Source organism: Hemibagrus wyckioides, linkage group LG22 (genome assembly GCF_019097595.1).
Source record: "Hemibagrus wyckioides isolate EC202008001 linkage group LG22, SWU_Hwy_1.0, whole genome shotgun sequence".
Lineage (NCBI taxonomy): Eukaryota > Metazoa > Chordata > Actinopteri > Siluriformes > Bagridae > Hemibagrus > Hemibagrus wyckioides.
Window position 1 is genome coordinate 20,060,508 of NC_080731.1, and position 26,786 is coordinate 20,087,293.

The 26,786-nt window shown below is 47.3% G+C and overlaps 1 protein-coding gene across 1 annotated transcript in view; it reads right to left on the bottom strand.

The window, feature by feature from the left end:
* The window catches only part of LOC131343462 (BOLA class I histocompatibility antigen, alpha chain BL3-7-like), a 42,994-nt gene extending 16,208 nt beyond the window's left edge, over nt 1-26,786 (bottom strand). The window contains exon 1 of the mRNA XM_058375173.1: nt 26,577-26,786. Within this exon, the coding sequence (XP_058231156.1) occupies nt 26,577-26,658 (82 nt within the window). The 5' untranslated portion in view covers nt 26,659-26,786. The remainder of the gene's footprint in view (nt 1-26,576) is intronic.

The window sequence follows — 26,786 nt, forward strand, 5'->3', positions numbered from 1 at the left end:
GTGTGTTACAGTAACCAGACCACAGGAGAAGTGTGTGTGTGTGTGTGTGTTACAGTAACCAGACCACAGGAGAAGTGTGTGTGTGTGTGTGTGTGTGTTACAGTAACCAGACCACAGGAGAAGTGTGTGTGTGTGTGTTACAGTAACCAGACCACAGGAGGTGTGTGTGTGTGTGTTACAGTAACCAGACCACAGGAGAAGTGTGTGTGTGTGTGTGTGTGTGTGTGTGTGTTACAGTAACCAGACCACAGGAGAAGTGTGTGTGTGTGTGTTACAGTAACCAGACCACAGGAGAAGTGTGTGTGTGTGTGTGTTACAGTAACCAGACCACAGGAGAAGTGTGTGTGTGTGTGTGTGTTACAGTAACCAGACCACAGGAGAAGTGTGTGTGTGTGTGTGTGTTACAGTAACCAGACCACAGGAGAAGAGTGTGTGTGTGTTACAGTAACCAGACCACAGGAGAAGAGTGTGTGTGTGTTTGTGTGTTACAGTAACCAGACCACAGGAGAAGTGTGTGTGTGTGTGTGTGTGTGTTACAGTAACCAGACCACAGGAGAAGTGTGTGTGTGTGTGTGTGTTACAGTAACCAGACCACAGGAGAAGTGTGTGTGTGTGTGTTACAGTAACCAGACCACAGGAGAAGTGTGTGTGTGTGTGTTACAGTAACCAGACCACAGGAGAAGTGTGTGTGTGTGTGTGTGTGTTACAGTAACCAGACCACAGAAGTGTGTGTGTGTGTGTGTTACAGTAACCAGACCACAGGAGAAGTGTGTGTGTGTGTGTGTTACAGTAACCAGACCACAGGAGAAGTGTGTGTGTGTGTGTGTTACAGTAACCAGACCACAGGAGAAGTGTGTGTGTGTGTGTGTGTGTTACAGTAACCAGACCACAGGAGAAGTGTGTGTGTGTGTGTGTTACAGTAACCAGACCAGAGGAGAAGTGTGTGTGTGTGTTACAGTAACCAGACCACAGGAGAAGTGTGTGTGTGTGTTACAGTAACCAGACCACAGGAGAAGTGTGTGTGTGTGTGTGTGTTACAGTAACCAGACCACAGGAGAAGTGTGTGTGTGTGTTACAGTAACCAGACCACAGGAGAAGTGTGTGTGTGTGTGTTACAGTAACCAGACCACAGGAGAAGTGTGTGTGTGTGTTACAGTAACCAGACCACAGGAGAAGTGTGTGTGTGTGTTACAGTAACCAGACCACAGGAGAAGTGTGTGTGTGTGTGTGTGTTACAGTAACCAGACCACAGGAGAAGTGTGTGTGTGTGTGTTACAGTAACCAGACCACAGGAGAAGTGTGTGTGTGTTACAGTAACCAGACCACAGGAGAAGTGTGTGTGTGTGTGTGTGTTACAGTAACCAGACCACAGGAGAAGTGTGTGTGTGTGTGTGTGTGTGTTACAGTAACCAGACCACAGGAGAAGTGTGTGTGTGTGTGTGTGTGTGTGTGTTACAGTAACCAGACCACAGGAGAAGTGTGTGTGTGTGTGTTACAGTAACCAGACCACAGGAGAAGTGTGTGTGTGTGTGTGTTACAGTAACCAGACCACAGGAGAAGTGTGTGTGTGTGTGTGTGTTACAGTAACCAGACCACAGGAGAAGTGTGTGTGTGTGTTACAGTAACCAGACCACAGGAGAAGTGTGTGTGTGTGTGTTACAGTAACCAGACCACAGGAGAAGTGTGTGTGTGTGTGTTACAGTAACCAGACCACAGGAGAAGTGTGTGTGTGTGTGTGTGTTACAGTAACCAGACCAGAGGAGAAGTGTGTGTGTGTGTTACAGTAACCAGACCACAGGAGAAGTGTGTGTGTGTGTGTGTTACAGTAACCAGACCACAGGAGAAGTGTGTGTGTGTGTGTTACAGTAACCAGACCACAGGAGAAGTGTGTGTGTGTGTGTGTGTGTGTGTGTTACAGTAACCAGACCACAGGAGAAGTGTGTGTGTGTGTGTGTGTGTGTGTGTGTGTTACAGTAACCAGACCACAGGAGAAGTGTGTGTGTTACAGTAACTAGACCACAGGAGAAGTGTGTGTGTGTGTGTGTGTTACAGTAACCAGACCACAGGAGAAGTGTGTGTGTGTGTGTGTTACAGTAACCAGACCACAGGAGAAGTGTGTGTGTGTGTGTTACAGTAACCAGACCACAGGAGAAGTGTGTGTGTGTTTGTTACAATAACCAGACCACAGGAGAAGTGTGTGTGTGTGTGTTACAGTAACCAGACCACAGGAGAAGTGTGTGTGTGTGTGTTACAGTAACCAGACCACAGGAGGTGTGTGTGTGTGTGTGTGTTACAGTAACCAGGCCACAGGAGAAGTGTGTGTGTGTGTTACAGTAACCAGACCACAGGAGAAGTGTGTGTGTGTGTGTTACAGTAACCAGACCACAGGAGAAGTGTGTGTGTGTTACAGTAACCAGACCACAGGAGAAGTGTGTGTGTGTGTTACAGTAACCAGACCACAGGAGAAGTGTGTGTGTGTGTGTGTTACAGTAACCAGACCACAGGAGAAGTGTGTGTGTGTGTTACAGTAACCAGACCACAGGAGAAGTGTGTGTGTGTGTGTTACAGTAACCAGACCACAGGAGAAGTGTGTGTGTGTTACAGTAACCAGACCACAGGAGAAGTGTGTGTGTGTGTTACAGTAACCAGACCACAGGAGAAGTGTGTGTGTGTGTGTTACAGTAACCAGACCACAGGAGAAGTGTGTGTGTGTTACAGTAACCAGACCACAGGAGAAGTGTGTGTGTGTGTGTGTTACAGTAACCAGACCACAGGAGAAGTGTGTGTGTGTGTGTGTTACAGTAACCAGACCACAGGAGAAGTGTGTGTGTGTGTGTTACAGTAACCAGACCACAGGAGAAGTGTGTGTGTGTGTGTGTTACAGTAACCAGACCACAGGAGAAGTGTGTGTGTGTGTGTGTGTGTATGTTACAGTAACTAGACCACAGGAGAAGTGTGTGTGTGTGTGTGTGTTACAGTAACCAGACCACAGGAGAAGTGTGTGTGTGTGTGTGTGTTACAGTAACCAGACCACAGGAGAAGTGTGTGTGTGTGTGTGTGTGTGTGTTACAGTAACCAGACCACAGGAGAAGTGTGTGTGTGTGTTACAGTAACCAGACCACAGGAGAAGTGTGTGTGTGTGTGTTACAGTAACCAGACCACAGGAGAAGTGTGTGTGTGTGTTACAGTAACCAGACCACAGGAGAAGTGTGTGTGTGTGTGTGTTACAGTAACCAGACCACAGGAGAAGTGTGTGTGTGTGTGTGTTAAAGTAACCAGACCACAGAAGTGTGTGTGTGTGTGTTACAGTAACCAGACCACATGAGAAGTGTGTGTGTGTGTGTGTGTTACAGTAACCATACCACAGGAGAAGTGTGTGTGTGTGTGTGTGTTACAGTAACCAGACCACAGGAGAAGTGTGTGTGTGTGTGTGTGTTACAGTAACCAGACCACAGGAGAAGTGTGTGTGTGTGTGTTACAGTAACCAGACCACAGGAGAAGTGTGTGTGTGTGTTACAGTAACCAGACCACAGGAGAAGTGTGTGTGTGTGTGTGTGTGTGTGTGTGTTACAGTAACCAGACCACAGGAGAAGTGTGTGTGTGTGTGTTACAGTAACCAGACCACAGGAGAAGTGTGTGTGTGTGTGTGTGTGTGTGTGTGTTACAGTAACCAGACCACAGGAGAAGTGTGTGTGTGTGTGTTACAGTAACCAGACCACAGGAGAAGTGTGTGTGTGTGTGTGTTACAGTAACCAGACCACAGGAGAAGTGTGTGTGTGTGTGTGTGTTACAGTAACCAGACCACAGGAGAAGTGTGTGTGTGTGTGTGTGTGTGTTACAGTAACCAGACCACAGGAGAAGAGTGTGTGTGTGTTACAGTAACCAGACCACAGGAGAAGTGTGTGTGTGTGTGTTACAGTAACCAGACCACAGGAGAAGTGTGTGTGTGTGTGTGTGTGTTACAGTAACCAGACCACAGAAGTGTGTGTGTGTGTGTGTTACAGTAACCAGACCACAGGAGAAGTGTGTGTGTGTGTGTGTTACAGTAACCAGACCACAGGAGAAGTGTGTGTGTGTGTTACAGTAACCAGACCACAGGAGAAGTGTGTGTGTGTGTGTGTGTGTTACAGTAACCAGACCACAGAAGTGTGTGTGTGTGTGTGTTACAGTAACCAGACCACAGGAGAAGTGTGTGTGTGTGTGTGTTACAGTAACCAGACCACAGGAGAAGAGTGTGTGTGTGTTACAGTAACCAGACCACAGGAGAAGTGTGTGTGTGTGTGTGTGTGTTACAGTAACCAGACCACAGGAGAAGTGTGTGTGTGTGTGTGTTACAGTAACCAGACCAGAGGAGAAGTGTGTGTGTGTGTTACAGTAACCAGACCACAGGAGAAGTGTGTGTGTGTGTTACAGTAACCAGACCACAGGAGAAGTGTGTGTGTGTGTGTGTGTGTGTTACAGTAACCAGACCAGAGGAGAAGTGTGTGTGTGTGTTACAGTAACCAGACCACAGGAGAAGTGTGTGTGTGTGTGTTACAGTAACCAGACCACAGGAGAAGTGTGTGTGTGTGTTACAGTAACCAGACCACAGGAGAAGTGTGTGTGTGTGTGTTACAGTAACCAGACCACAGGAGAAGTGTGTGTGTGTGTGTGTGTTACAGTAACCAGACCACAGGAGAAGTGTGTGTGTGTGTTACAGTAACCAGACCACAGGAGAAGTGTGTGTGTGTTACAGTAACCAGACCACAGGAGAAGTGTGTGTGTGTGTGTGTGTTACAGTAACCAGACCACAGGAGAAGTGTGTGTGTGTGTGTGTGTGTGTGTTACAGTAACCAGACCACAGGAGAAGTGTGTGTGTGTGTTACAGTAACCAGACCACAGGAGAAGTGTGTGTGTTACAGTAACTAGACCACAGGAGAAGTGTGTGTGTGTGTGTGTGTTACAGTAACCAGACCACAGGAGAAGTGTGTGTGTGTGTGTGTGTTACAGTAACCAGACCACAGGAGAAGTGTGTGTGTGTGTGTGTGTTACAGTAACCAGACCACAGGAGAAGTGTGTGTGTGTGTGTGTGTTACAGTAACCAGACCACAGGAGAAGTGTGTGTGTGTTTGTTACAATAACCAGACCACAGGAGAAGTGTGTGTGTGTGTGTGTGTGTGTGTTACAGTAACCAGTCCACAGGAGAAGTGTGTGTGTGTGTGTTACAGTAACCAGACCACAGGAGGTGTGTGTGTGTGTGTTACAGTAACCAGACCACAGGAGAAGTGTGTGTGTGTGTTACAGTAACCAGACCACAGGAGAAGTGTGTGTGTGTGTGTTACAGTAACCAGACCACAGGAGAAGTGTGTGTGTGTGTGTGTTACAGTAACCAGACCACAGGAGAAGTGTGTGTGTGTGTGTGTGTTACAGTAACCAGACCACAGGAGAAGTGTGTGTGTGTGTGTGTTACAGTAACCAGACCACAGGAGGTGTGTGTGTGTGTGTTACAGTAACCAGACCACAGGAGAAGTGTGTGTGTGTGTTACAGTAACCAGACCACAGGAGAAGTGTGTGTGTGTGTGTTACAGTAACCAGACCACAGGAGAAGTGTGTGTGTGTTACAGTAACCAGACCACAGGAGAAGTGTGTGTGTGTGTGTTACAGTAACCAGACCACAAGAGAAGTGTGTGTGTGTGTGTGTTACAGTAACCAGACCACAGGAGAAGTGTGTGTGTGTGTGTGTTACAGTAACCAGACCACAGGAGAAGTGTGTGTGTGTGTGTGTTACAGTAACCAGACCACAGGAGAAGTGTGTGTGTGTGTGTTACAGTAACCAGACCACAGGAGAAGTGTGTGTGTGTGTGTTACAGTAACCAGACCACAGGAGAAGTGTGTGTGTGTGTTACAGTAACCAGACCACAGGAGAAGTGTGTGTGTGTGTGTTACAGTAACCAGACCACAGGAGAAGTGTGTGTGTGTGTTACAGTAACCAGACCACAGGAGAAGTGTGTGTGTGTGTGTTACAGTAACCAGACCACAGGAGAAGTGTGTGTGTGTTACAGTAACCAGACCACAGGAGAAGTGTGTGTGTGTGTGTGTTACAGTAACCAGACCACAGGAGAAGTGTGTGTGTGTGTGTGTTACAGTAACCAGACCACAGGAGAAGTGTGTGTGTGTGTGTTACAGTAACCAGACCACAGGAGAAGTGTGTGTGTGTGTGTGTTACAGTAACCAGACCACAGGAGAAGTGTGTGTGTGTGTTACAGTAACCAGACCACAGGAGAAGTGTGTGTGTGTGTGTGTTACAGTAACCAGACCACAGGAGAAGTGTGTGTGTGTGTGTGTTACAGTAACCAGACCACAGGAGAAGTGTGTGTGTGTGTGTTACAGTAACCAGACCACAGGAGAAGTGTGTGTGTGTGTGTTACAGTAACCAGACCACAGGAGAAGTGTGTGTGTGTTTGTGTTACAGTAACCAGACCACAGGAGAAGTGTGTGTGTGTGTGTTACAGTAACCAGACCACAGGAGAAGTGTGTGTGTGTTACAGTAACCAGACCACAGGAGAAGTGTGTGTGTGTGTGTTACAGTAACCAGACCACAGGAGAAGTGTGTGTGTGTGTGTGTGTGTGTTACAGTAACCAGACCACAGGAGAAGTGTGTGTGTGTGTGTGTGTTACAGTAACCAGACCACAGGAGAAGTGTGTGTGTGTGTGTTACAGTAACCAGACCACAGGAGAAGTGTGTGTGTGTGTGTTACAGTAACCAGACCACAGGAGAAGTGTGTGTGTGTGTGTTACAGTAACCAGACCACAGGAGAAGTGTGTGTGTGTGTGTGTGTGTTACAGTAACCAGACCAGAGGAGAACTGTGTGTGTGTGTTACAGTAACCAGACCACAGGAGAAGTGTGTGTGTGTGTGTGTGTGTTACAGTAACTAGACCACAGGAGAAGTGTGTGTGTGTGTGTTACAGTAACCAGACCACAGGAGAAGTGTGTGTGTGTTACAGTAACCAGACCACAGGAGAAGTGTGTGTGTGTGTGTTACAGTAACCAGACCACAGGAGAAGTGTGTGTGTGTGTGTGTGTGTGTGTGTTACAGTAACCAGACCACAGGAGAAGTGTGTGTGTGTGTGTGTGTTACAGTAACCAGACCACAGGAGAAGTGTGTGTGTGTGTTACAGTAACCAGACCACAGGAGAAGTGTGTGTGTGTGTGTTACAGTAACCAGACCACAGGAGAAGTGTGTGTGTGTGTGTGTGTTACAGTAACCAGACCAGAGGAGAAGTGTGTGTGTGTGTTACAGTAACCAGACCACAGGAGAAGTGTGTGTGTGTGTGTGTTACAGTAACCAGACCACAGGAGAAGTGTGTGTGTGTGTGTTACAGTAACCAGACCACAGGAGAAGTGTGTGTGTGTGTGTGTGTGTGTGTTACAGTAACCAGACCACAGGAGAAGTGTGTGTGTGTGTGTCTGTGTGTTACAGTAACCAGACCACAGGAGAAGTGTGTGTGTTACAGTAACTAGACCACAGGAGAAGTGTGTGTGTGTGTGTGTGTGTTACAGTAACCAGACCACAGGAGAAGTGTGTGTGTGTGTGTGTGTTACAGTAACCAGACCACAGGAGAAGTGTGTGTGTGTGTGTGTTACAGTAACCAGACCACAGGAGAAGTGTGTGTGTGTGTGTGTGTTACAGTAACCAGACCACAGGAGAAGTGTGTGTGTGTTTGTTACAATAACCAGACCACAGGAGAAGTGTGTGTGTGTGTGTTACAGTAACCAGACCACAGGAGAAGTGTGTGTGTGTGTGTTACAGTAACCAGACCACAGGAGGTGTGTGTGTGTGTGTGTGTTACAGTAACCAGGCCACAGGAGAAGTGTGTGTGTGTGTGTTACAGTAACCAGACCACAGGAGAAGTGTGTGTGTGTGTGTTACAGTAACCAGACCACAGGAGAAGTGTGTGTGTGTTACAGTAACCAGACCACAGGAGAAGTGTGTGTGTGTGTGTGTTACAGTAACCAGACCACAGGAGAAGTGTGTGTGTGTGTGTGTTACAGTAACCAGACCACAGGAGAAGTGTGTGTGTGTGTTACAGTAACCAGACCACAGGAGAAGTGTGTGTGTGTGTGTTACAGTAACCAGACCACAGGAGAAGTGTGTGTGTGTTACAGTAACCAGACCACAGGAGAAGTGTGTGTGTGTGTTACAGTAACCAGACCACAGGAGAAGTGTGTGTGTGTGTGTGTTACAGTAACCAGACCACAGGAGAAGTGTGTGTGTGTGTGTGTTACAGTAACCAGACCACAGGAGAAGTGTGTGTTTGTTACAGTAACCAGACCACAGGAGAAGTGTGTGTGTGTGTGTGTTACAGTAACCAGACCACAGGAGAACTGTGTGTGTGTGTGTGTGTGTGTTACAGTAACCAGACCACAGGAGAAGTGTGTGTGTGTGTGTGTTACAGTAACCAGACCACAGGAGAAGTGTGTGTGTGTGTGTGTTACAGTAACCAGACCACAGGAGAAGTGTGTGTGTGTGTGTGTTACAGTAACCAGACCACAGGAGAAGTGTGTGTGTGTGTGTTACAGTAACCAGACCACAGGAGAAGTGTGTGTGTGTGTGTTACAGTAACCAGACCACAGGAGAAGTGTGTGTGTGTGTGTGTGTGTATGTTACAGTAACTAGACCACAGGAGAAGTGTGTGTGTGTGTGTGTGTGTGTTACAGTAACCAGACCACAGGAGAAGTGTGTGTGTGTGTGTGTGTTACAGTAACCAGACCACAGGAGAAGTGTGTGTGTGTGTGTGTGTGTGTGTTACAGTAACCAGACCACAGGAGAAGTGTGTGTGTGTGTTACAGTAACCAGACCACAGGAGAAGTGTGTGTGTGTGTGTGTTACAGTAACCAGACCACAGGAGAAGTGTGTGTGTGTGTTACAGTAACCAGACCACAGGAGAAGTGTGTGTGTGTGTGTGTTAAAGTAACCAGACCACAGAAGTGTGTGTGTGTGTGTTACAGTAACCAGACCACATGAGAAGTGTGTGTGTGTGTGTTACAGTAACCAGACCACAGGAGAAGTGTGTGTGTGTGTGTGTGTTACAGTAACCAGACCACAGGAGAAGTGTGTGTGTGTGTGTGTGTGTGTTACAGTAACCAGACCACAGGAGAAGTGTGTGTGTGTGTGTTACAGTAACCAGACCACAGGAGAAGTGTGTGTGTGTGTGTTACAGTAACCAGACCACAGGAGAAGTGTGTGTGTGTGTGTGTGTGTGTGTGTTACAGTAACCAGACCACAGGAGAAGTGTGTGTGTGTGTGTTACAGTAACCAGACCACAGGAGAAGTGTGTGTGTGTGTGTGTTACAGTAACCAGACCACAGGAGAAGTGTGTGTGTGTGTGTGTGTTACAGTAACCAGACCACAGGAGAAGTGTGTGTGTGTGTGTGTGTGTTACAGTAACCAGACCACAGGAGAAGAGTGTGTGTGTGTTACAGTAACCAGACCACAGGAGAAGAGTGTGTGTGTGTTTGTGTGTTACAGTAACCAAACCACAGGAGAAGTGTGTGTGTGTGTGTGTGTGTGTGTGTGTGTTACAGTAACCAGACCACAGGAGAAGTGTGTGTGTGTGTGTGTTACAGTAACCAGACCACAGGAGAAGTGTGTGTGTGTGTGTGTTACAGTAACCAGACCACAGGAGAAGTGTGTGTGTGTGTGTTACAGTAACCAGACCACAGGAGAAGTGTGTGTGTGTGTGTTACAGTAACCAGACCACAGGAGAAGTGTGTGTGTGTGTGTGTATGTTACAGTAACTAGACCACAGGAGAAGTGTGTGTGTGTGTGTGTGTGTGTGTGTTACAGTAACCAGACCACAGGAGAAGTGTGTGTGTGTGTGTGTGTTACAGTAACCAGACCACAGGAGAAGTGTGTGTGTGTGTGTGTTACAGTAACCAGACCACAGGAGAAGTGTGTGTGTGTGTTACAGTAACCAGACCACAGGAGAAGTGTGTGTGTGTTTGTTACAATAACCAGACCACAGGAGAAGTGTGTGTGTGTGTGTTACAGTAACCAGACCACAGGAGAAGTGTGTGTGTGTGTGTTACAGTAACCAGACCACAGGAGGTGTGTGTGTGTGTGTGTGTTACAGTAACCAGGCCACAGGAGAAGTGTGTGTGTGTGTGTTACAGTAACCAGACCACAGGAGAAGTGTGTGTGTGTGTGTTACAGTAACCAGACCACAGGAGAAGTGTGTGTGTGTTACAGTAACCAGACCACAGGAGAAGTGTGTGTGTGTGTGTTACAGTAACCAGACCACAGGAGAAGTGTGTGTGTGTGTGTGTTACAGTAACCAGACCACAGGAGAAGTGTGTGTGTGTGTTACAGTAACCAGACCACAGGAGAAGTGTGTGTGTGTGTGTTACAGTAACCAAACCACAGGAGAAGTGTGTGTGTGTTACAGTAACCAGACCACAGGAGAAGTGTGTGTGTGTGTTACAGTAACCAGACCACAGGAGAAGTGTGTGTGTGTGTGTTACAGTAACCAGACCACAGGAGAAGTGTGTGTGTGTGTGTGTTACAGTAACCAGACCACAGGAGAAGTGTGTGTGTGTTACAGTAACCAGACCACAGGAGAAGTGTGTGTGTGTGTGTGTTACAGTAACCAGACCACAGGAGAAGTGTGTGTGTGTGTGTGTGTTACAGTAACCAGACCACAGGAGAAGTGTGTGTGTGTGTGTGTTACAGTAACCAGACCACAGGAGAAGTGTGTGTGTGTGTGTGTTACAGTAACCAGACCACAGGAGAAGTGTGTGTGTGTGTGTGTTACAGTAACCAGACCACAGGAGAAGTGTGTGTGTGTGTGTTACAGTAACCAGACCACAGGAGAAGTGTGTGTGTGTGTGTTACAGTAACCAGACCACAGGAGAAGTGTGTGTGTGTGTGTGTGTGTATGTTACAGTAACTAGACCACAGGAGAAGTGTGTGTGTGTGTGTGTGTGTGTTACAGTAACCAGACCACAGGAGAAGTGTGTGTGTGTGTGTGTGTTACAGTAACCAGACCACAGGAGAAGTGTGTGTGTGTGTGTGTGTGTGTGTTACAGTAACCAGACCACAGGAGAAGTGTGTGTGTGTGTTACAGTAACCAGACCACAGGAGAAGTGTGTGTGTGTGTGTTACAGTAACCAGACCACAGGAGAAGTGTGTGTGTGTGTTACAGTAACCAGACCACAGGAGAAGTGTGTGTGTGTGTGTGTTAAAGTAACCAGACCACAGAAGTGTGTGTGTGTGTGTTACAGTAACCAGACCACATGAGAAGTGTGTGTGTGTGTGTTACAGTAACCAGACCACAGGAGAAGTGTGTGTGTGTGTGTGTGTTACAGTAACCAGACCACAGGAGAAGTGTGTGTGTGTGTGTGTGTTACAGTAACCAGACCACAGGAGAAGTGTGTGTGTGTGTGTTACAGTAACCAGACCACAGGAGAAGTGTGTGTGTGTGTGTTACAGTAACCAGACCACAGGAGAAGTGTGTGTGTGTGTGTGTGTGTGTGTGTGTTACAGTAACCAGACCACAGGAGAAGTGTGTGTGTGTGTGTTACAGTAACCAGACCACAGGAGAAGTGTGTGTGTGTGTGTGTTACAGTAACCAGACCACAGGAGAAGTGTGTGTGTGTGTGTGTGTTACAGTAACCAGACCACAGGAGAAGTGTGTGTGTGTGTGTGTGTTACAGTAACCAGACCACAGGAGAAGAGTGTGTGTGTGTTACAGTAACCAGACCACAGGAGAAGAGTGTGTGTGTGTTTGTGTGTTACAGTAACCAGACCACAGGAGAAGTGTGTGTGTGTGTTACAGTAACCAGACCACAGGAGAAGTGTGTGTGTGTGTGTGTTAAAGTAACCAGACCACAGAAGTGTGTGTGTGTGTGTTACAGTAACCAGACCACATGAGAAGTGTGTGTGTGTGTGTGTGTTACAGTAACCAGACCACAGGAGAAGTGTGTGTGTGTGTGTGTGTTACAGTAACCAGACCACAGGAGAAGTGTGTGTGTGTGTGTGTGTGTGTTACAGTAACCAGACCACAGGAGAAGTGTGTGTGTGTGTGTTACAGTAACCAGACCACAGGAGAAGTGTGTGTGTGTGTGTTACAGTAACCAGACCACAGGAGAAGTGTGTGTGTGTGTGTGTGTGTGTGTTACAGTAACCAGACCACAGGAGAAGTGTGTGTGTGTGTGTTACAGTAACCAGACCACAGGAGAAGTGTGTGTGTGTGTGTGTTACAGTAACCAGACCACAGGAGAAGTGTGTGTGTGTGTGTGTGTTACAGTAACCAGACCACAGGAGAAGTGTGTGTGTGTGTGTGTGTGTTACAGTAACCAGACCACAGGAGAAGAGTGTGTGTGTGTTACAGTAACCAGACCACAGGAGAAGAGTGTGTGTGTGTTTGTGTGTTACAGTAACCAAACCACAGGAGAAGTGTGTGTGTGTGTGTGTGTGTGTGTTACAGTAACCAGACCACAGGAGAAGTGTGTGTGTGTGTGTGTTACAGTAACCAGACCACAGGAGAAGTGTGTGTGTGTGTGTGTTACAGTAACCAGACCACAGGAGAAGTGTGTGTGTGTGTGTTACAGTAACCAGACCACAGGAGAAGTGTGTGTGTGTGTGTTACAGTAACCAGACCACAGGAGAAGTGTGTGTGTGTGTGTGTGTGTATGTTACAGTAACTAGACCACAGGAGAAGTGTGTGTGTGTGTGTGTGTGTGTGTGTTACAGTAACCAGACCACAGGAGAAGTGTGTGTGTGTGTGTGTGTTACAGTAACCAGACCACAGGAGAAGTGTGTGTGTGTGTGTGTGTGTGTGTTACAGTAACCAGACCACAGGAGAAGTGTGTGTGTGTGTTACAGTAACCAGACCACAGGAGAAGTGTGTGTGTGTGTGTTACAGTAACCAGACCACAGGAGAAGTGTGTGTGTGTGTTACAGTAACCAGACCACAGGAGAAGTGTGTGTGTGTGTGTGTTACAGTAACCAGACCACAGGAGAAGTGTGTGTGTGTGTGTGTTAAAGTAACCAGACCACAGAAGTGTGTGTGTGTGTGTGTTACAGTAACCAGACCACATGAGAAGTGTGTGTGTGTGTGTGTGTTACAGTAACCAGACCACAGGAGAAGTGTGTGTGTGTGTGTGTGTTACAGTAACCAGACCACAGGAGAAGTGTGTGTGTGTGTGTGTGTGTGTTACAGTAACCAGACCACAGGAGAAGTGTGTGTGTGTGTGTTACAGTAACCAGACCACAGGAGAAGTGTGTGTGTGTGTGTGTTACAGTAACCAGACCACAGGAGAAGTGTGTGTGTGTGTGTGTGTTACAGTAACCAGACCACAGGAGAAGTGTGTGTGTGTGTGTGTGTGTGTTACAGTAACCAGACCACAGGAGAAGAGTGTGTGTGTGTTACAGTAACCAGACCACAGGAGAAGAGTGTGTGTGTGTTTGTGTGTTACAGTAACCAGACCACAGGAGAAGTGTGTGTGTGTGTGTGTGTGTGTTACAGTAACCAGACCACAGGAGAAGTGTGTGTGTGTGTGTGTGTTACAGTAACCAGACCACAGGAGAAGTGTGTGTGTGTGTGTTACAGTAACCAGACCACAGGAGAAGTGTGTGTGTGTGTGTTACAGTAACCAGACCACAGGAGAAGTGTGTGTGTGTGTGTGTGTGTTACAGTCACCAGACCACAGAAGTGTGTGTGTGTGTGTGTGTGTGTTACAGTAACCAGACCACAGGAGAAGTGTGTGTGTGTGTGTGTTACAGTAACCAGACCACAGGAGAAGTGTGTGTGTGTGTGTGTTACAGTAACCAGACCACAGGAGAAGTGTGTGTGTGTGTGTGTGTGTTACAGTAACCAGACCACAGGAGAAGTGTGTGTGTGTGTGTGTTACAGTAACCAGACCAGAGGAGAAGTGTGTGTGTGTGTTACAGTAACCAGACCACAGGAGAAGTGTGTGTGTGTGTTACAGTAACCAGACCACAGGAGAAGTGTGTGTGTGTGTGTGTGTTACAGTAACCAGACCAGAGGAGAAGTGTGTGTGTGTGTTACAGTAACCAGACCACAGGAGAAGTGTGTGTGTGTGTGTTACAGTAACCAGACCACAGGAGAAGTGTGTGTGTGTGTTACAGTAACCAGACCACAGGAGAAGTGTGTGTGTGTGTGTTACAGTAACCAGACCACAGGAGAAGTGTGTGTGTGTGTGTGTGTTACAGTAACCAGACCACAGGAGAAGTGTGTGTGTGTGTTACAGTAACCAGACCACAGGAGAAGTGTGTGTGTGTTACAGTAACCAGACCACAGGAGAAGTGTGTGTGTGTGTGTGTGTTACAGTAACCAGACCACAGGAGAAGTGTGTGTGTGTGTGTGTGTTACAGTAACCAGACCACAGGAGAAGTGTGTGTGTGTGTGTGTGTTACAGTAACCAGACCACAGGAGAAGTGTGTGTGTTACAGTAACTAGACCACAGGAGAAGTGTGTGTGTGTGTGTGTGTTACAGTAACCAGACCACAGGAGAAGTGTGTGTGTGTGTGTGTGTTACAGTAACCAGACCACAGGAGAAGTGTGTGTGTGTGTGTGTTACAGTAACCAGACCACAGGAGAAGTGTGTGTGTGTGTGTGTGTTACAGTAACCAGACCACAGGAGAAGTGTGTGTGTGTTTGTTACAATAACCAGACCACAAGAGAAGTGTGTGTGTGTGTGTGTGTGTGTGTTACAGTAACCAGTCCACAGGAGAAGTGTGTGTGTGTGTGTTACAGTAACCAGACCACAGGAGGTGTGTGTGTGTGTGTTACAGTAACCAGACCACAGGAGAAGTGTGTGTGTGTGTTACAGTAACCAGACCACAGGAGAAGTGTGTGTGTGTGTGTTACAGTAACCAGACCACAGGAGAAGTGTGTGTGTGTGTGTGTTACAGTAACCAGACCACAGGAGAAGTGTGTGTGTGTGTGTGTTACAGTAACCAGACCACAGGAGAAGTGTGTGTGTGTGTGTGTTACAGTAACCAGACCACAGGAGGTGTGTGTGTGTGTGTTACAGTAACCAGACCACAGGAGAAGTGTGTGTGTGTGTTACAGTAACCAGACCACAGGAGAAGTGTGTGTGTGTGTGTTACAGTAACCAGACCACAGGAGAAGTGTGTGTGTGTTACAGTAACCAGACCACAGGAGAAGTGTGTGTGTGTGTGTTACAGTAACCAGACCACAGGAGAAGTGTGTGTGTGTGTGTGTTACAGTAACCAGACCACAGGAGAAGTGTGTGTGTGTGTGTGTTACAGTAACCAGACCACAGGAGAAGTGTGTGTGTGTGTGTGTTACAGTAACCAGACCACAGGAGAAGTGTGTGTGTGTGTGTTACAGTAACCAGACCACAGGAGAAGTGTGTGTGTGTGTGTTACAGTAACCAGACCACAGGAGAAGTGTGTGTGTGTGTTACAGTAACCAGACCACAGGAGAAGTGTGTGTGTGTGTGTTACAGTAACCAGACCACAGGAGAAGTGTGTGTGTGTGTTACAGTAACCAGACCACAGGAGAAGTGTGTGTGTGTGTGTTACAGTAACCAGACCACAGGAGAAGTGTGTGTGTGTTACAGTAACCAGACCACAGGAGAAGTGTGTGTGTGTGTGTGTTACAGTAACCAGACCACAGGAGAAGTGTGTGTGTGTGTGTGTGTTACAGTAACCAGACCACAGGAGAAGTGTGTGTGTGTTACAGTAACCAGACCACAGGAGAAGTGTGTGTGTGTGTGTGTTACAGTAACCAGACCACAGGAGAAGTGTGTGTGTGTGTGTGTGTTACAGTAACCAGACCACAGGAGAAGTGTGTGTGTGTTACAGTAACCAGACCACAGGAGAAGTGTGTGTGTGTTACAGTAACCAGACCACAGGAGAAGTGTGTGTGTGTGTGTTACAGTAACCAGACCACAGGAGAAGTGTGTGTGTGTGTGTTACAGTAACCAGACCACAGGAGAAGTGTGTGTGTGTGTTACAGTAACCAGACCACAGGAGAAGTGTGTGTGTGTGTGTTACAGTAACCAGACCACAGGAGAAGTGTGTGTGTGTGTTACAGTAACCAGACCACAGGAGAAGTGTGTGTGTGTGTGTTACAGTAACCAGACCACAGGAGAAGTGTGTGTGTGTTACAGTAACCAGACCACAGGAGAAGTGTGTGTGTGTGTGTGTTACAGTAACCAGACCACAGGAGAAGTGTGTGTGTGTGTGTGTTACAGTAACCAGACCACAGGAGAAGTGTGTGTGTGTTACAGTAACCAGACCACAGGAGAAGTGTGTGTGTGTGTGTGTTACAGTAACCAGACCACAGGAGAAGTGTGTGTGTGTGTTACAGTAACCAGACCACAGGAGAAGTGTGTGTGTGTGTGTGTTACAGTAACCAGACCACAGGAGAAGTGTGTGTGTGTGTGTGTTACAGTAACCAGACCACAGGAGAAGTGTGTGTGTGTGTGTTACAGTAACCAGACCACAGGAGAAGTGTGTGTGTGTGTGTTACAGTAACCAGACCACAGGAGAAGTGTGTGTGTGTGTGTGTTACAGTAACCAGACCACAGGAGAAGTGTGTGTGTGTGTGTTACAGTAACCAGACCACAGGAGAAGTGTGTGTGTGTTACAGTAACCAGACCACAGGAGAAGTGTGTGTGTGTGTTACAGTAACCAGACCACAGGAGAAGTGTGTGTGTGTGTGTGTTACAGTAACCAGACCACAGGAGAAGTGTGTGTGTGTGTGTGTTACAGTAACCAGACCACAGGAGAAGTGTGTGTGTGTGTGTTACAGTAACCAGACCACAGGAGAAGTGTGTGTGTGTGTGTTACAGTAACCAGACCACAGGAGAAGTGTGTGTGTGTGTGTGTTACAGTAACCAGACCACAGGAGAAGTGTGTGTGTGTGTGTTACAGTAACCAGACCACAGGAGAAGTGTGTGTGTGTTACTGTAACCAGACCACAGGAGAAGTGTGTGTGTGTGTGTGTGTTACAGTAACCAGACCACAGGAGAAGTGTGTGTGTGTGTGTGTGTGTGTTACAGTAACCAGACCACAGGAGAAGTGTGTGTGTGTGTGTGTGTTACAGTAACCAGACCACAGGAGAAGTGTGTGTGTGTGTGTTACAGTAACCAGACCACAGGAGAAGTGTGTGTGTGTGTGTTACAGTAACCAGACCACAGGAGAAGTGTGTGTGTGTGTGTGTTACAGTAACCAGACCACAGGAGAAGTGTGTGTGTGTTTGTGTGTGTTACAGTAACCAGACCAGAGGAGAACTGTGTGTGTGTGTTACAGTAACCAGACCACAGGAGAAGTGTGTGTGTGTGTGTGTGTGTTACAGTAACTAGACCACAGGAGAAGTGTGTGTGTGTGTGTTACAGTAACCAGACCACAGGAGAAGTGTGTGTGTGTTACAGTAACCAGACCACAGGAGAAGTGTGTGTGTGTGTGTTACAGTAACCAGACCACAGGAGAAGTGTGTGTGTGTGTGTGTGTGTTACAGTAACCAGACCACAGGAGAAGTGTGTGTGTGTGTGTGTGTTACAGTAACCAGACCACAGGAGAAGTGTGTGTGTGTGTTACAGTAACCAGACCACAGGAGAAGTGTGTGTGTGTGTGTTACAGTAACCAGACCACAGGAGAAGTGTGTGTGTGTGTGTTACAGTAACCAGACCACAGGAGAAGTGTGTGTGTGTGTGTGTGTTACAGTAACCAGACCAGAGGAGAAGTGTGTGTGTGTGTTACAGTAACCAGACCACAGGAGAAGTGTGTGTGTGTGTGTGTTACAGTAACCAGACCACAGGAGAAGTGTGTGTGTGTGTGTGTTACAGTAACCAGACCACAGGAGAAGTGTGTGTGTGTGTGTGTGTGTGTGTTACAGTAACCAGACCACAGGAGAAGTGTGTGTGTGTGTGTGTGTGTGTTACAGTAACCAGACCACAGGAGAAGTGTGTGTGTTACAGTAACTAGACCACAGGAGAAGTGTGTGTGTGTGTGTGTGTTACAGTAACCAGACCACAGGAGAAGTGTGTGTGTGTGTGTGTGTTACAGTAACCAGACCACAGGAGAAGTGTGTGTGTGTGTGTGTTACAGTAACCAGACCACAGGAGAAGTGTGTGTGTGTGTGTGTGTTACAGTAACCAGACCACAGGAGAAGTGTGTGTGTGTTTGTTACAATAACCAGACCACAGGAGAAGTGTGTGTGTGTGTGTTACAGTAACCAGACCACAGGAGAAGTGTGTGTGTGTGTGTTACAGTAACCAGACCACAGGAGGTGTGTGTGTGTGTGTGTGTTACAGTAACCAGGCCACAGGAGAAGAGTGTGTGTGTGTTTGTGTGTTACAGTAACCAAACCACAGGAGAAGTGTGTGTGTGTGTGTGTGTGTGTGTTACAGTAACCAGACCACAGGAGAAGTGTGTGTGTGTGTGTGTTACAGTAACCAGACCACAGGAGAAGTGTGTGTGTGTGTGTGTTACAGTAACCAGACCACAGGAGAAGTGTGTGTGTGTGTGTTACAGTAACCAGACCACAGGAGAAGTGTGTGTGTGTGTGTTACAGTAACCAGACCACAGGAGAAGTGTGTGTGTGTGTGTGTGTGTATGTTACAGTAACTAGACCACAGGAGAAGTGTGTGTGTGTGTGTGTGTGTGTGTGTTACAGTAACCAGACCACAGGAGAAGTGTGTGTGTGTGTGTGTGTTACAGTAACCAGACCACAGGAGAAGTGTGTGTGTGTGTGTGTGTGTGTTACAGTAACCAGACCACAGGAGAAGTGTGTGTGTGTGTTACAGTAACCAGACCACAGGAGAAGTGTGTGTGTGTGTGTTACAGTAACCAGACCACAGGAGAAGTGTGTGTGTGTGTTACAGTAACCAGACCACAGGAGAAGTGTGTGTGTGTGTGTGTTACAGTAACCAGACCACAGGAGAAGTGTGTGTGTGTGTGTGTTAAAGTAACCAGACCACAGAAGTGTGTGTGTGTGTGTGTTACAGTAACCAGACCACATGAGAAGTGTGTGTGTGTGTGTGTGTTACAGTAACCAGACCACAGGAGAAGTGTGTGTGTGTGTGTGTGTTACAGTAACCAGACCACAGGAGAAGTGTGTGTGTGTGTGTGTGTGTGTTACAGTAACCAGACCACAGGAGAAGTGTGTGTGTGTGTGTTACAGTAACCAGACCACAGGAGAAGTGTGTGTGTGTGTGTTACAGTAACCAGACCACAGGAGAAGTGTGTGTGTGTGTGTGTGTGTGTGTGTGTTACAGTAACCAGACCACAGGAGAAGTGTGTGTGTGTGTGTTACAGTAACCAGACCACAGGAGAAGTGTGTGTGTGTGTGTGTTACAGTAACCAGACCACAGGAGAAGTGTGTGTGTGTGTGTGTGTTACAGTAACCAGACCACAGGAGAAGTGTGTGTGTGTGTGTGTGTGTGTTACAGTAACCAGACCACAGGAGAAGAGTGTGTGTGTGTTACAGTAACCAGACCACAGGAGAAGAGTGTGTGTGTGTTTGTGTGTTACAGTAACCAGACCACAGGAGAAGTGTGTGTGTGTGTGTTACAGTAACCAGACCACAGGAGAAGTGTGTGTGTGTGTGTGTGTTACAGTAACCAGACCACAGGAGAAGTGTGTGTGTGTGTGTTACAGTAACCAGACCACAGGAGAAGTGTGTGTGTGTGTGTTACAGTAACCAGACCACAGGAGAAGTGTGTGTGTGTGTGTGTGTGTTACAGTCACCAGACCACAGAAGTGTGTGTGTGTGTGTGTGTGTGTGTTACAGTAACCAGACCACAGGAGAAGTGTGTGTGTGTGTGTGTTACAGTAACCAGACCACAGGAGAAGTGTGTGTGTGTGTGTGTGTTACAGTAACCAGACCACAGGAGAAGTGTGTGTGTGTGTGTGTGTTACAGTAACCAGACCACAGGAGAAGTGTGTGTGTTACAGTAACTAGACCACAGGAGAAGTGTGTGTGTGTGTGTGTGTTACAGTAACCAGACCACAGGAGAAGTGTGTGTGTGTGTGTGTGTTACAGTAACCAGACCACAGGAGAAGTGTGTGTGTGTGTGTGTTACAGTAACCAGACCACAGGAGAAGTGTGTGTGTGTGTGTGTGTTACAGTAACCAGACCACAGGAGAAGTGTGTGTGTGTTTGTTACAATAACCAGACCACAGGAGAAGTGTGTGTGTGTGTGTGTGTTACAGTAACCAGTCCACAGGAGAAGTGTGTGTGTGTGTGTTACAGTAACCAGACCACAGGAGGTGTGTGTGTGTGTGTTACAGTAACCAGACCACAGGAGAAGTGTGTGTGTGTGTTACAGTAACCAGACCACAGGAGAAGTGTGTGTGTGTGTGTTACAGTAACCAGACCACAGGAGAAGTGTGTGTGTGTGTGTGTTACAGTAACCAGACCACAGGAGAAGTGTGTGTGTGTGTGTGTTACAGTAACCAGACCACAGGAGAAGTGTGTGTGTGTGTGTGTTACAGTAACCAGACCACAGGAGGTGTGTGTGTGTGTGTTACAGTAACCAGACCACAGGAGAAGTGTGTGTGTGTGTTACAGTAACCAGACCACAGGAGAAGTGTGTGTGTGTGTGTTACAGTAACCAGACCACAGGAGAAGTGTGTGTGTGTTACAGTAACCAGACCACAGGAGAAGTGTGTGTGTGTGTGTTACAGTAACCAGACCACAGGAGAAGTGTGTGTGTGTGTGTGTTACAGTAACCAGACCACAGGAGAAGTGTGTGTGTGTGTGTGTTACAGTAACCAGACCACAGGAGAAGTGTGTGTGTGTGTGTTACAGTAACCAGACCACAGGAGAAGTGTGTGTGTGTGTGTTACAGTAACCAGACCACAGGAGAAGTGTGTGTGTGTGTGTTACAGTAACCAGACCACAGGAGAAGTGTGTGTGTGTGTTACAGTAACCAGACCACAGGAGAAGTGTGTGTGTGTGTGTGTTACAGTAACCAGACCACAGGAGAAGTGTGTGTGTGTTACAGTAACCAGACCACAGGAGAAGTGTGTGTGTGTGTTACAGTAACCAGACCACAGAAGTGTGTGTGTGTGTTACAGTAACCAGACCACAGGAGAAGTGTGTGTGTGTGTGTTACAGTAACCAGACCACAGGAGAAGTGTGTGTGTGTGTGTGTGTTACAGTAACCAGACCACAGGAGAAGTGTGTGTGTGTGTGTGTTACAGTAACCAGACCACAGGAGAAGTGTGTGTGTGTGTGTGTGTGTTACAGTAACCAGACCACAGGAGAAGTGTGTGTGTGTTACAGTAACCAGACCACAGGAGAAGTGTGTGTGTGTGTGTGTTACAGTAACCAGACCACAGGAGAAGTGTGTGTGTGTGTGTGTTACAGTAACCAGACCACAGGAGAAGTGTGTGTGTGTGTGTGTTACAGTAACCAGACCACAGGAGAAGTGTGTGTGTGTGTGTTACAGTAACCAGACCACAGGAGAAGTGTGTGTGTGTGTGTGTTACAGTAACCAGACCACAGAAGTGTGTGTGTGTGTTACAGTAACCAGACCACAGGAGAAGTGTGTGTGTGTGTGTTACAGTAACCAGACCACAGGAGAAGTGTGTGTGTGTGTGTTACAGTAACCAGACCACAGGAGAAGTGTGTGTGTGTGTGTTACAGTAACCAGACCACAGGAGAAGTGTGTGTGTGTGTTACAGTAACCAGACCACAGGAGAAGTGTGTGTGTGTGTGTTACAGTAACCAGACCACAGGAGAAGTGTGTGTGTGTTACAGTAACCAGACCACAGGAGAAGTGTGTGTGTGTGTGTGTTACAGTAACCAGACCACAGGAGAAGTGTGTGTGTGTGTGTGTTACAGTAACCAGACCACAGGAGAAGTGTGTGTGTGTGTTACAGTAACCAGACCACAGGAGAAGTGTGTGTGTGTGTGTGTTACAGTAACCAGACCACAGGAGAAGTGTGTGTGTGTGTTACAGTAACCAGACCACAGGAGAAGTGTGTGTGTGTGTGTGTTACAGTAACCAGACCACAGGAGAAGTGTGTGTGTGTGTGTGTTACAGTAACCAGACCACAGGAGAAGTGTGTGTGTGTGTGTTACAGTAACCAGACCACAGGAGAAGTGTGTGTGTGTGTGTGTGTTACAGTAACCAGACCACAGGAGAAGTGTGTGTGTGTGTGTGTTACAGTAACCAGACCACAGGAGAAGTGTGTGTGTGTGTGTGTTACAGTAACCAGACCACAGGAGAAGTGTGTGTGTGTTACAGTAACCAGACCACAGGAGAAGTGTGTGTGTGTGTGTGTTACAGTAACCAGACCACAGGAGAAGTGTGTGTGTGTGTTACAGTAACCAGACCACAGGAGAAGTGTGTGTGTGTGTGTGTTACAGTAACCAGACCACAGGAGAAGTGTGTGTGTGTGTGTGTTACAGTAACCAGACCACAGGAGAAGTGTGTGTGTGTGTGTTACAGTAACCAGACCACAGGAGAAGTGTGTGTGTGTGTGTTACAGTAACCAGACCACAGGAGAAGTGTGTGTGTGTGTGTGTTACAGTAACCAGACCACAGGAGAAGTGTGTGTGTGTGTGTTACAGTAACCAGACCACAGGAGAAGTGTGTGTGTGTTACAGTAACCAGACCACAGGAGAAGTGTGTGTGTGTGTGTGTTACAGTAACCAGACCACAGGAGAAGTGTGTGTGTGTGTGTGTGTGTTACAGTAACCAGACCACAGGAGAAGTGTGTGTGTGTGTGTGTGTTACAGTAACCAGACCACAGGAGAAGTGTGTGTGTGTGTGTTACAGTACCCAGACCACAGGAGAAGTGTGTGTGTGTGTGTTACAGTAACCAGACCACAGGAGAAGTGTGTGTGTGTGTGTGTTACAGTAACCAGACCACAGGAGAAGTGTGTGTGTGTTTGTGTGTGTTACAGTAACCAGACCAGAGGAGAACTGTGTGTGTGTGTTACAGTAACCAGACCACAGGAGAAGTGTGTGTGTGTGTGTGTGTGTTACAGTAACTAGACCACAGGAGAAGTGTGTGTGTGTGTGTTACAGTAACCAGACCACAGGAGAAGTGTGTGTGTGTTACAGTAACCAGACCACAGGAGAAGTGTGTGTGTGTGTGTTACAGTAACCAGACCACAGGAGAAGTGTGTGTGTGTGTGTGTGTGTTACAGTAACCAGACCACAGGAGAAGTGTGTGTGTGTGTGTGTGTGTTACAGTAACCAGACCACAGGAGAAGTGTGTGTGTGTGTTACAGTAACCAGACCACAGGAGAAGTGTGTGTGTGTGTGTTACAGTAACCAGACCACAGGAGAAGTGTGTGTGTGTGTGTTACAGTAACCAGACCACAGGAGAAGTGTGTGTGTGTGTGTGTGTTACAGTAACCAGACCAGAGGAGAAGTGTGTGTGTGTGTTACAGTAACCAGACCACAGGAGAAGTGTGTGTGTGTGTGTGTTACAGTAACCAGACCACAGGAGAAGTGTGTGTGTGTGTGTTACAGTAACCAGACCACAGGAGAAGTGTGTGTGTGTGTGTGTGTGTGTGTTACAGTAACCAGACCACAGGAGAAGTGTGTGTGTGTGTGTGTGTGTGTTACAGTAACCAGACCACAGGAGAAGTGTGTGTGTTACAGTAACTAGACCACAGGAGAAGTGTGTGTGTGTGTGTGTGTTACAGTAACCAGACCACAGGAGAAGTGTGTGTGTGTGTGTGTGTGTTACAGTAACCAGACCACAGGAGAAGTGTGTGTGTGTGTGTGTGTTACAGTAACCAGACCACAGGAGAAGTGTGTGTGTGTGTGTGTGTTACAGTAACCAGACCACAGGAGAAGTGTGTGTGTGTTTGTTACAATAACCAGACCACAGGAGAAGTGTGTGTGTGTGTGTTACAGTAACCAGACCACAGGAGAAGTGTGTGTGTGTGTGTTACAGTAACCAGACCACAGGAGGTGTGTGTGTGTGTGTTTGTTACAGTAACCAGGCCACAGGAGAAGTGTGTGTGTGTGTTACAGTAACCAGACCACAGGAGAAGTGTGTGTGTGTGTGTTACAGTAACCAGACCACAGGAGAAGTGTGTGTGTGTTACAGTAACCAGACCACAGGAGAAGTGTGTGTGTGTGTGTGTTACAGTAACCAGACCACAGGAGAAGTGTGTGTGTGTGTGTGTGTTACAGTAACCAGACCACAGGAGAAGTGTGTGTGTGTGTTACAGTAACCAGACCACAGGAGAAGTGTGTGTGTGTGTGTTACAGTAACCAGACCACAGGAGAAGTGTGTGTGTGTTACAGTAACCAGACCACAGGAGAAGTGTGTGTGTGTGTTACAGTAACCAGACCACAGGAGAAGTGTGTGTGTGTGTGTTACAGTAACCAGACCACAGGAGAAGTGTGTGTGTGTGTTACAGTAACCAGACCACAGGAGAAGTGTGTGTGTGTGTGTGTTACAGTAACCAGACCACAGGAGAAGTGTGTGTGTGTGTGTGTGTTACAGTAACCAGACCACAGGAGAAGTGTGTGTGTGTGTGTGTGTGTTACAGTAACCAGACCACAGGAGAAGTGTGTGTGTGTGTGTGTTACAGTAACCAGACCACAGGAGAAGTGTGTGTGTGTGTGTGTTACAGTAACCAGACCACAGGAGAAGTGTGTGTGTGTGTGTTACAGTAACCAGACCACAGGAGAAGTGTGTGTGTGTGTGTTACAGTAACCAGACCACAGGAGAAGTGTGTGTGTGTGTGTTACAGTAACCAGACCACAGGAGAAGTGTGTGTGTGTGTGTTACAGTAACCAGACCACAGGAGAAGTGTGTGTGTGTGTGTTACAGTAACCAGACCACAGGAGAAGTGTGTGTGTGTGTTACAGTAACCAGACCACAGGAGAAGTGTGTGTGTGTGTGTTACAGTAACCAGACCACAGGAGAAGTGTGTGTGTGTTACAGTAACCAGACCACAGGAGAAGTGTGTGTGTGTGTGTGTTACAGTAACCAGACCACAGGAGAAGTGTGTGTGTGTGTGTGTTACAGTAACCAGACCACAGGAGAAGTGTGTGTGTGTGTGTGTTACAGTAACCAGACCACAGGAGAAGTGTGTGTGTGTGTGTGTTACAGTAACCAGACCACAGGAGAAGTGTGTGTGTGTGTGTTACAGTAACCAGACCACAGGAGAAGTGTGTGTGTGTGTGTGTTACAGTAACCAGACCACAGGAGAAGTGTGTGTGTGTGTGTGTTACAGTAACCAGACCACAGGAGAAGTGTGTGTGTGTGTGTGTGTTACAGTAACCAGACCACAGGAGAAGTGTGTGTGTGTGTGTTACAGTAACCAGACCACAGGAGAAGTGTGTGTGTGTGTGTGTGTTACAGTAACCAGACCACAGGAGAAGTGTGTGTGTGTGTGTTACAGTAACCAGACCACAGGAGAAGTGTGTGTGTGTGTGTTACAGTAACCAGACCACAGGAGAAGTGTGTGTGTGTGTGTTACAGTAACCAGACCACAGGAGAAGTGTGTGTGTGTGTTTTACAGTAACCAGACCACAGGAGAAGTGTGTGTGTGTGTGTGTTACAGTAACCAGACCACAGGAGAAGTGTGTGTGTGTGTTACAGTAACCAGACCACAGGAGAAGTGTGTGTGTGTGTGTTACAGTAACCAGACCACAGGAGAAGTGTGTGTGTGTTACAGTAACCAGACCACAGGAGAAGTGTGTGTGTGTGTGTGTGTGTGTGTTACAGTAACCAGACCACAGGAGAAGTGTGTGTGTGTGTGTGTTACAGTAACCAGACCACAGGAGAAGTGTGTGTGTGTGTGTGTTACAGTAACCAGACCACAGGAGAAGTGTGTGTGTGTGTGTTACAGTAACCAGACCACAGGAGAAGTGTGTGTGTGTGTGTGTTACAGTAACCAGACCACAGGAGAAGTGTGTGTGTGTGTGTTACAGTAACCAGACCACAGGAGAAGTGTGTGTGTGTGTGTGTTACAGTAACCAGACCACAGGAGAAGTGTGTGTGTGTGTGTTACAGTAACCAGACCACAGGAGAAGTGTGTGTGTGTGTGTGTGTGTATGTTACAGTAACCAGACCACAGGAGAAGTGTGTGTGTGTGTGTGTGTGTTACAGTAACCAGACCACAGGAGAAGTGTGTGTGTGTGTGTGTGTGTTACAGTAACCAGACCACAGGAGAAGTGTGTGTGTGTGTGTGTGTTACAGTAACCAGACCACAGGAGAAGTGTGTGTGTTACAGTAACTAGACCACAGGAGAAGTGTGTGTGTGTGTGTGTGTTACAGTAACCAGACCACAGGAGAAGTGTGTGTGTGTGTGTGTGTTACAGTAACCAGACCACAGGAGAAGTGTGTGTGTGTGTGTGTGTGTGTGTGTTACAGTAACCAGACCACAGGAGATGTGTGTGTGTGTGTGTGTTACAGTAACCAGACCACAGGAGAAGTGTGTGTGTGTGTGTGTGTGTTACAGTAACCAGACCACAGGAGATGTGTCTGTGTGTGTGTGTTACAGTAACCAGACCACAGGAGAAGTGTGTGTGTGTATAGTAAAAGTGATGTATAGTAACTGTGTGTGTGTGCGCGTGTGTGTGTGTGTGTGTACAGTAACAGATCACACACTTTACCTTTCCTCTCCAGAGTGTCTCTGCCGTAAGACACGTACTTCTTTACCCACTCAATACAGATGTTCTCCAGGTAGTTCTTCATGTTGTTATTATTACCAGTATTAGAATCCCACTTGTTCTTGGTGATCAGAGCTTGAGGTGTTGGAGCGATCCAGGTTTTAGTTTTCAGATCAAAACTGACGAAATCTTCTCCATCATAACCGTACTGAT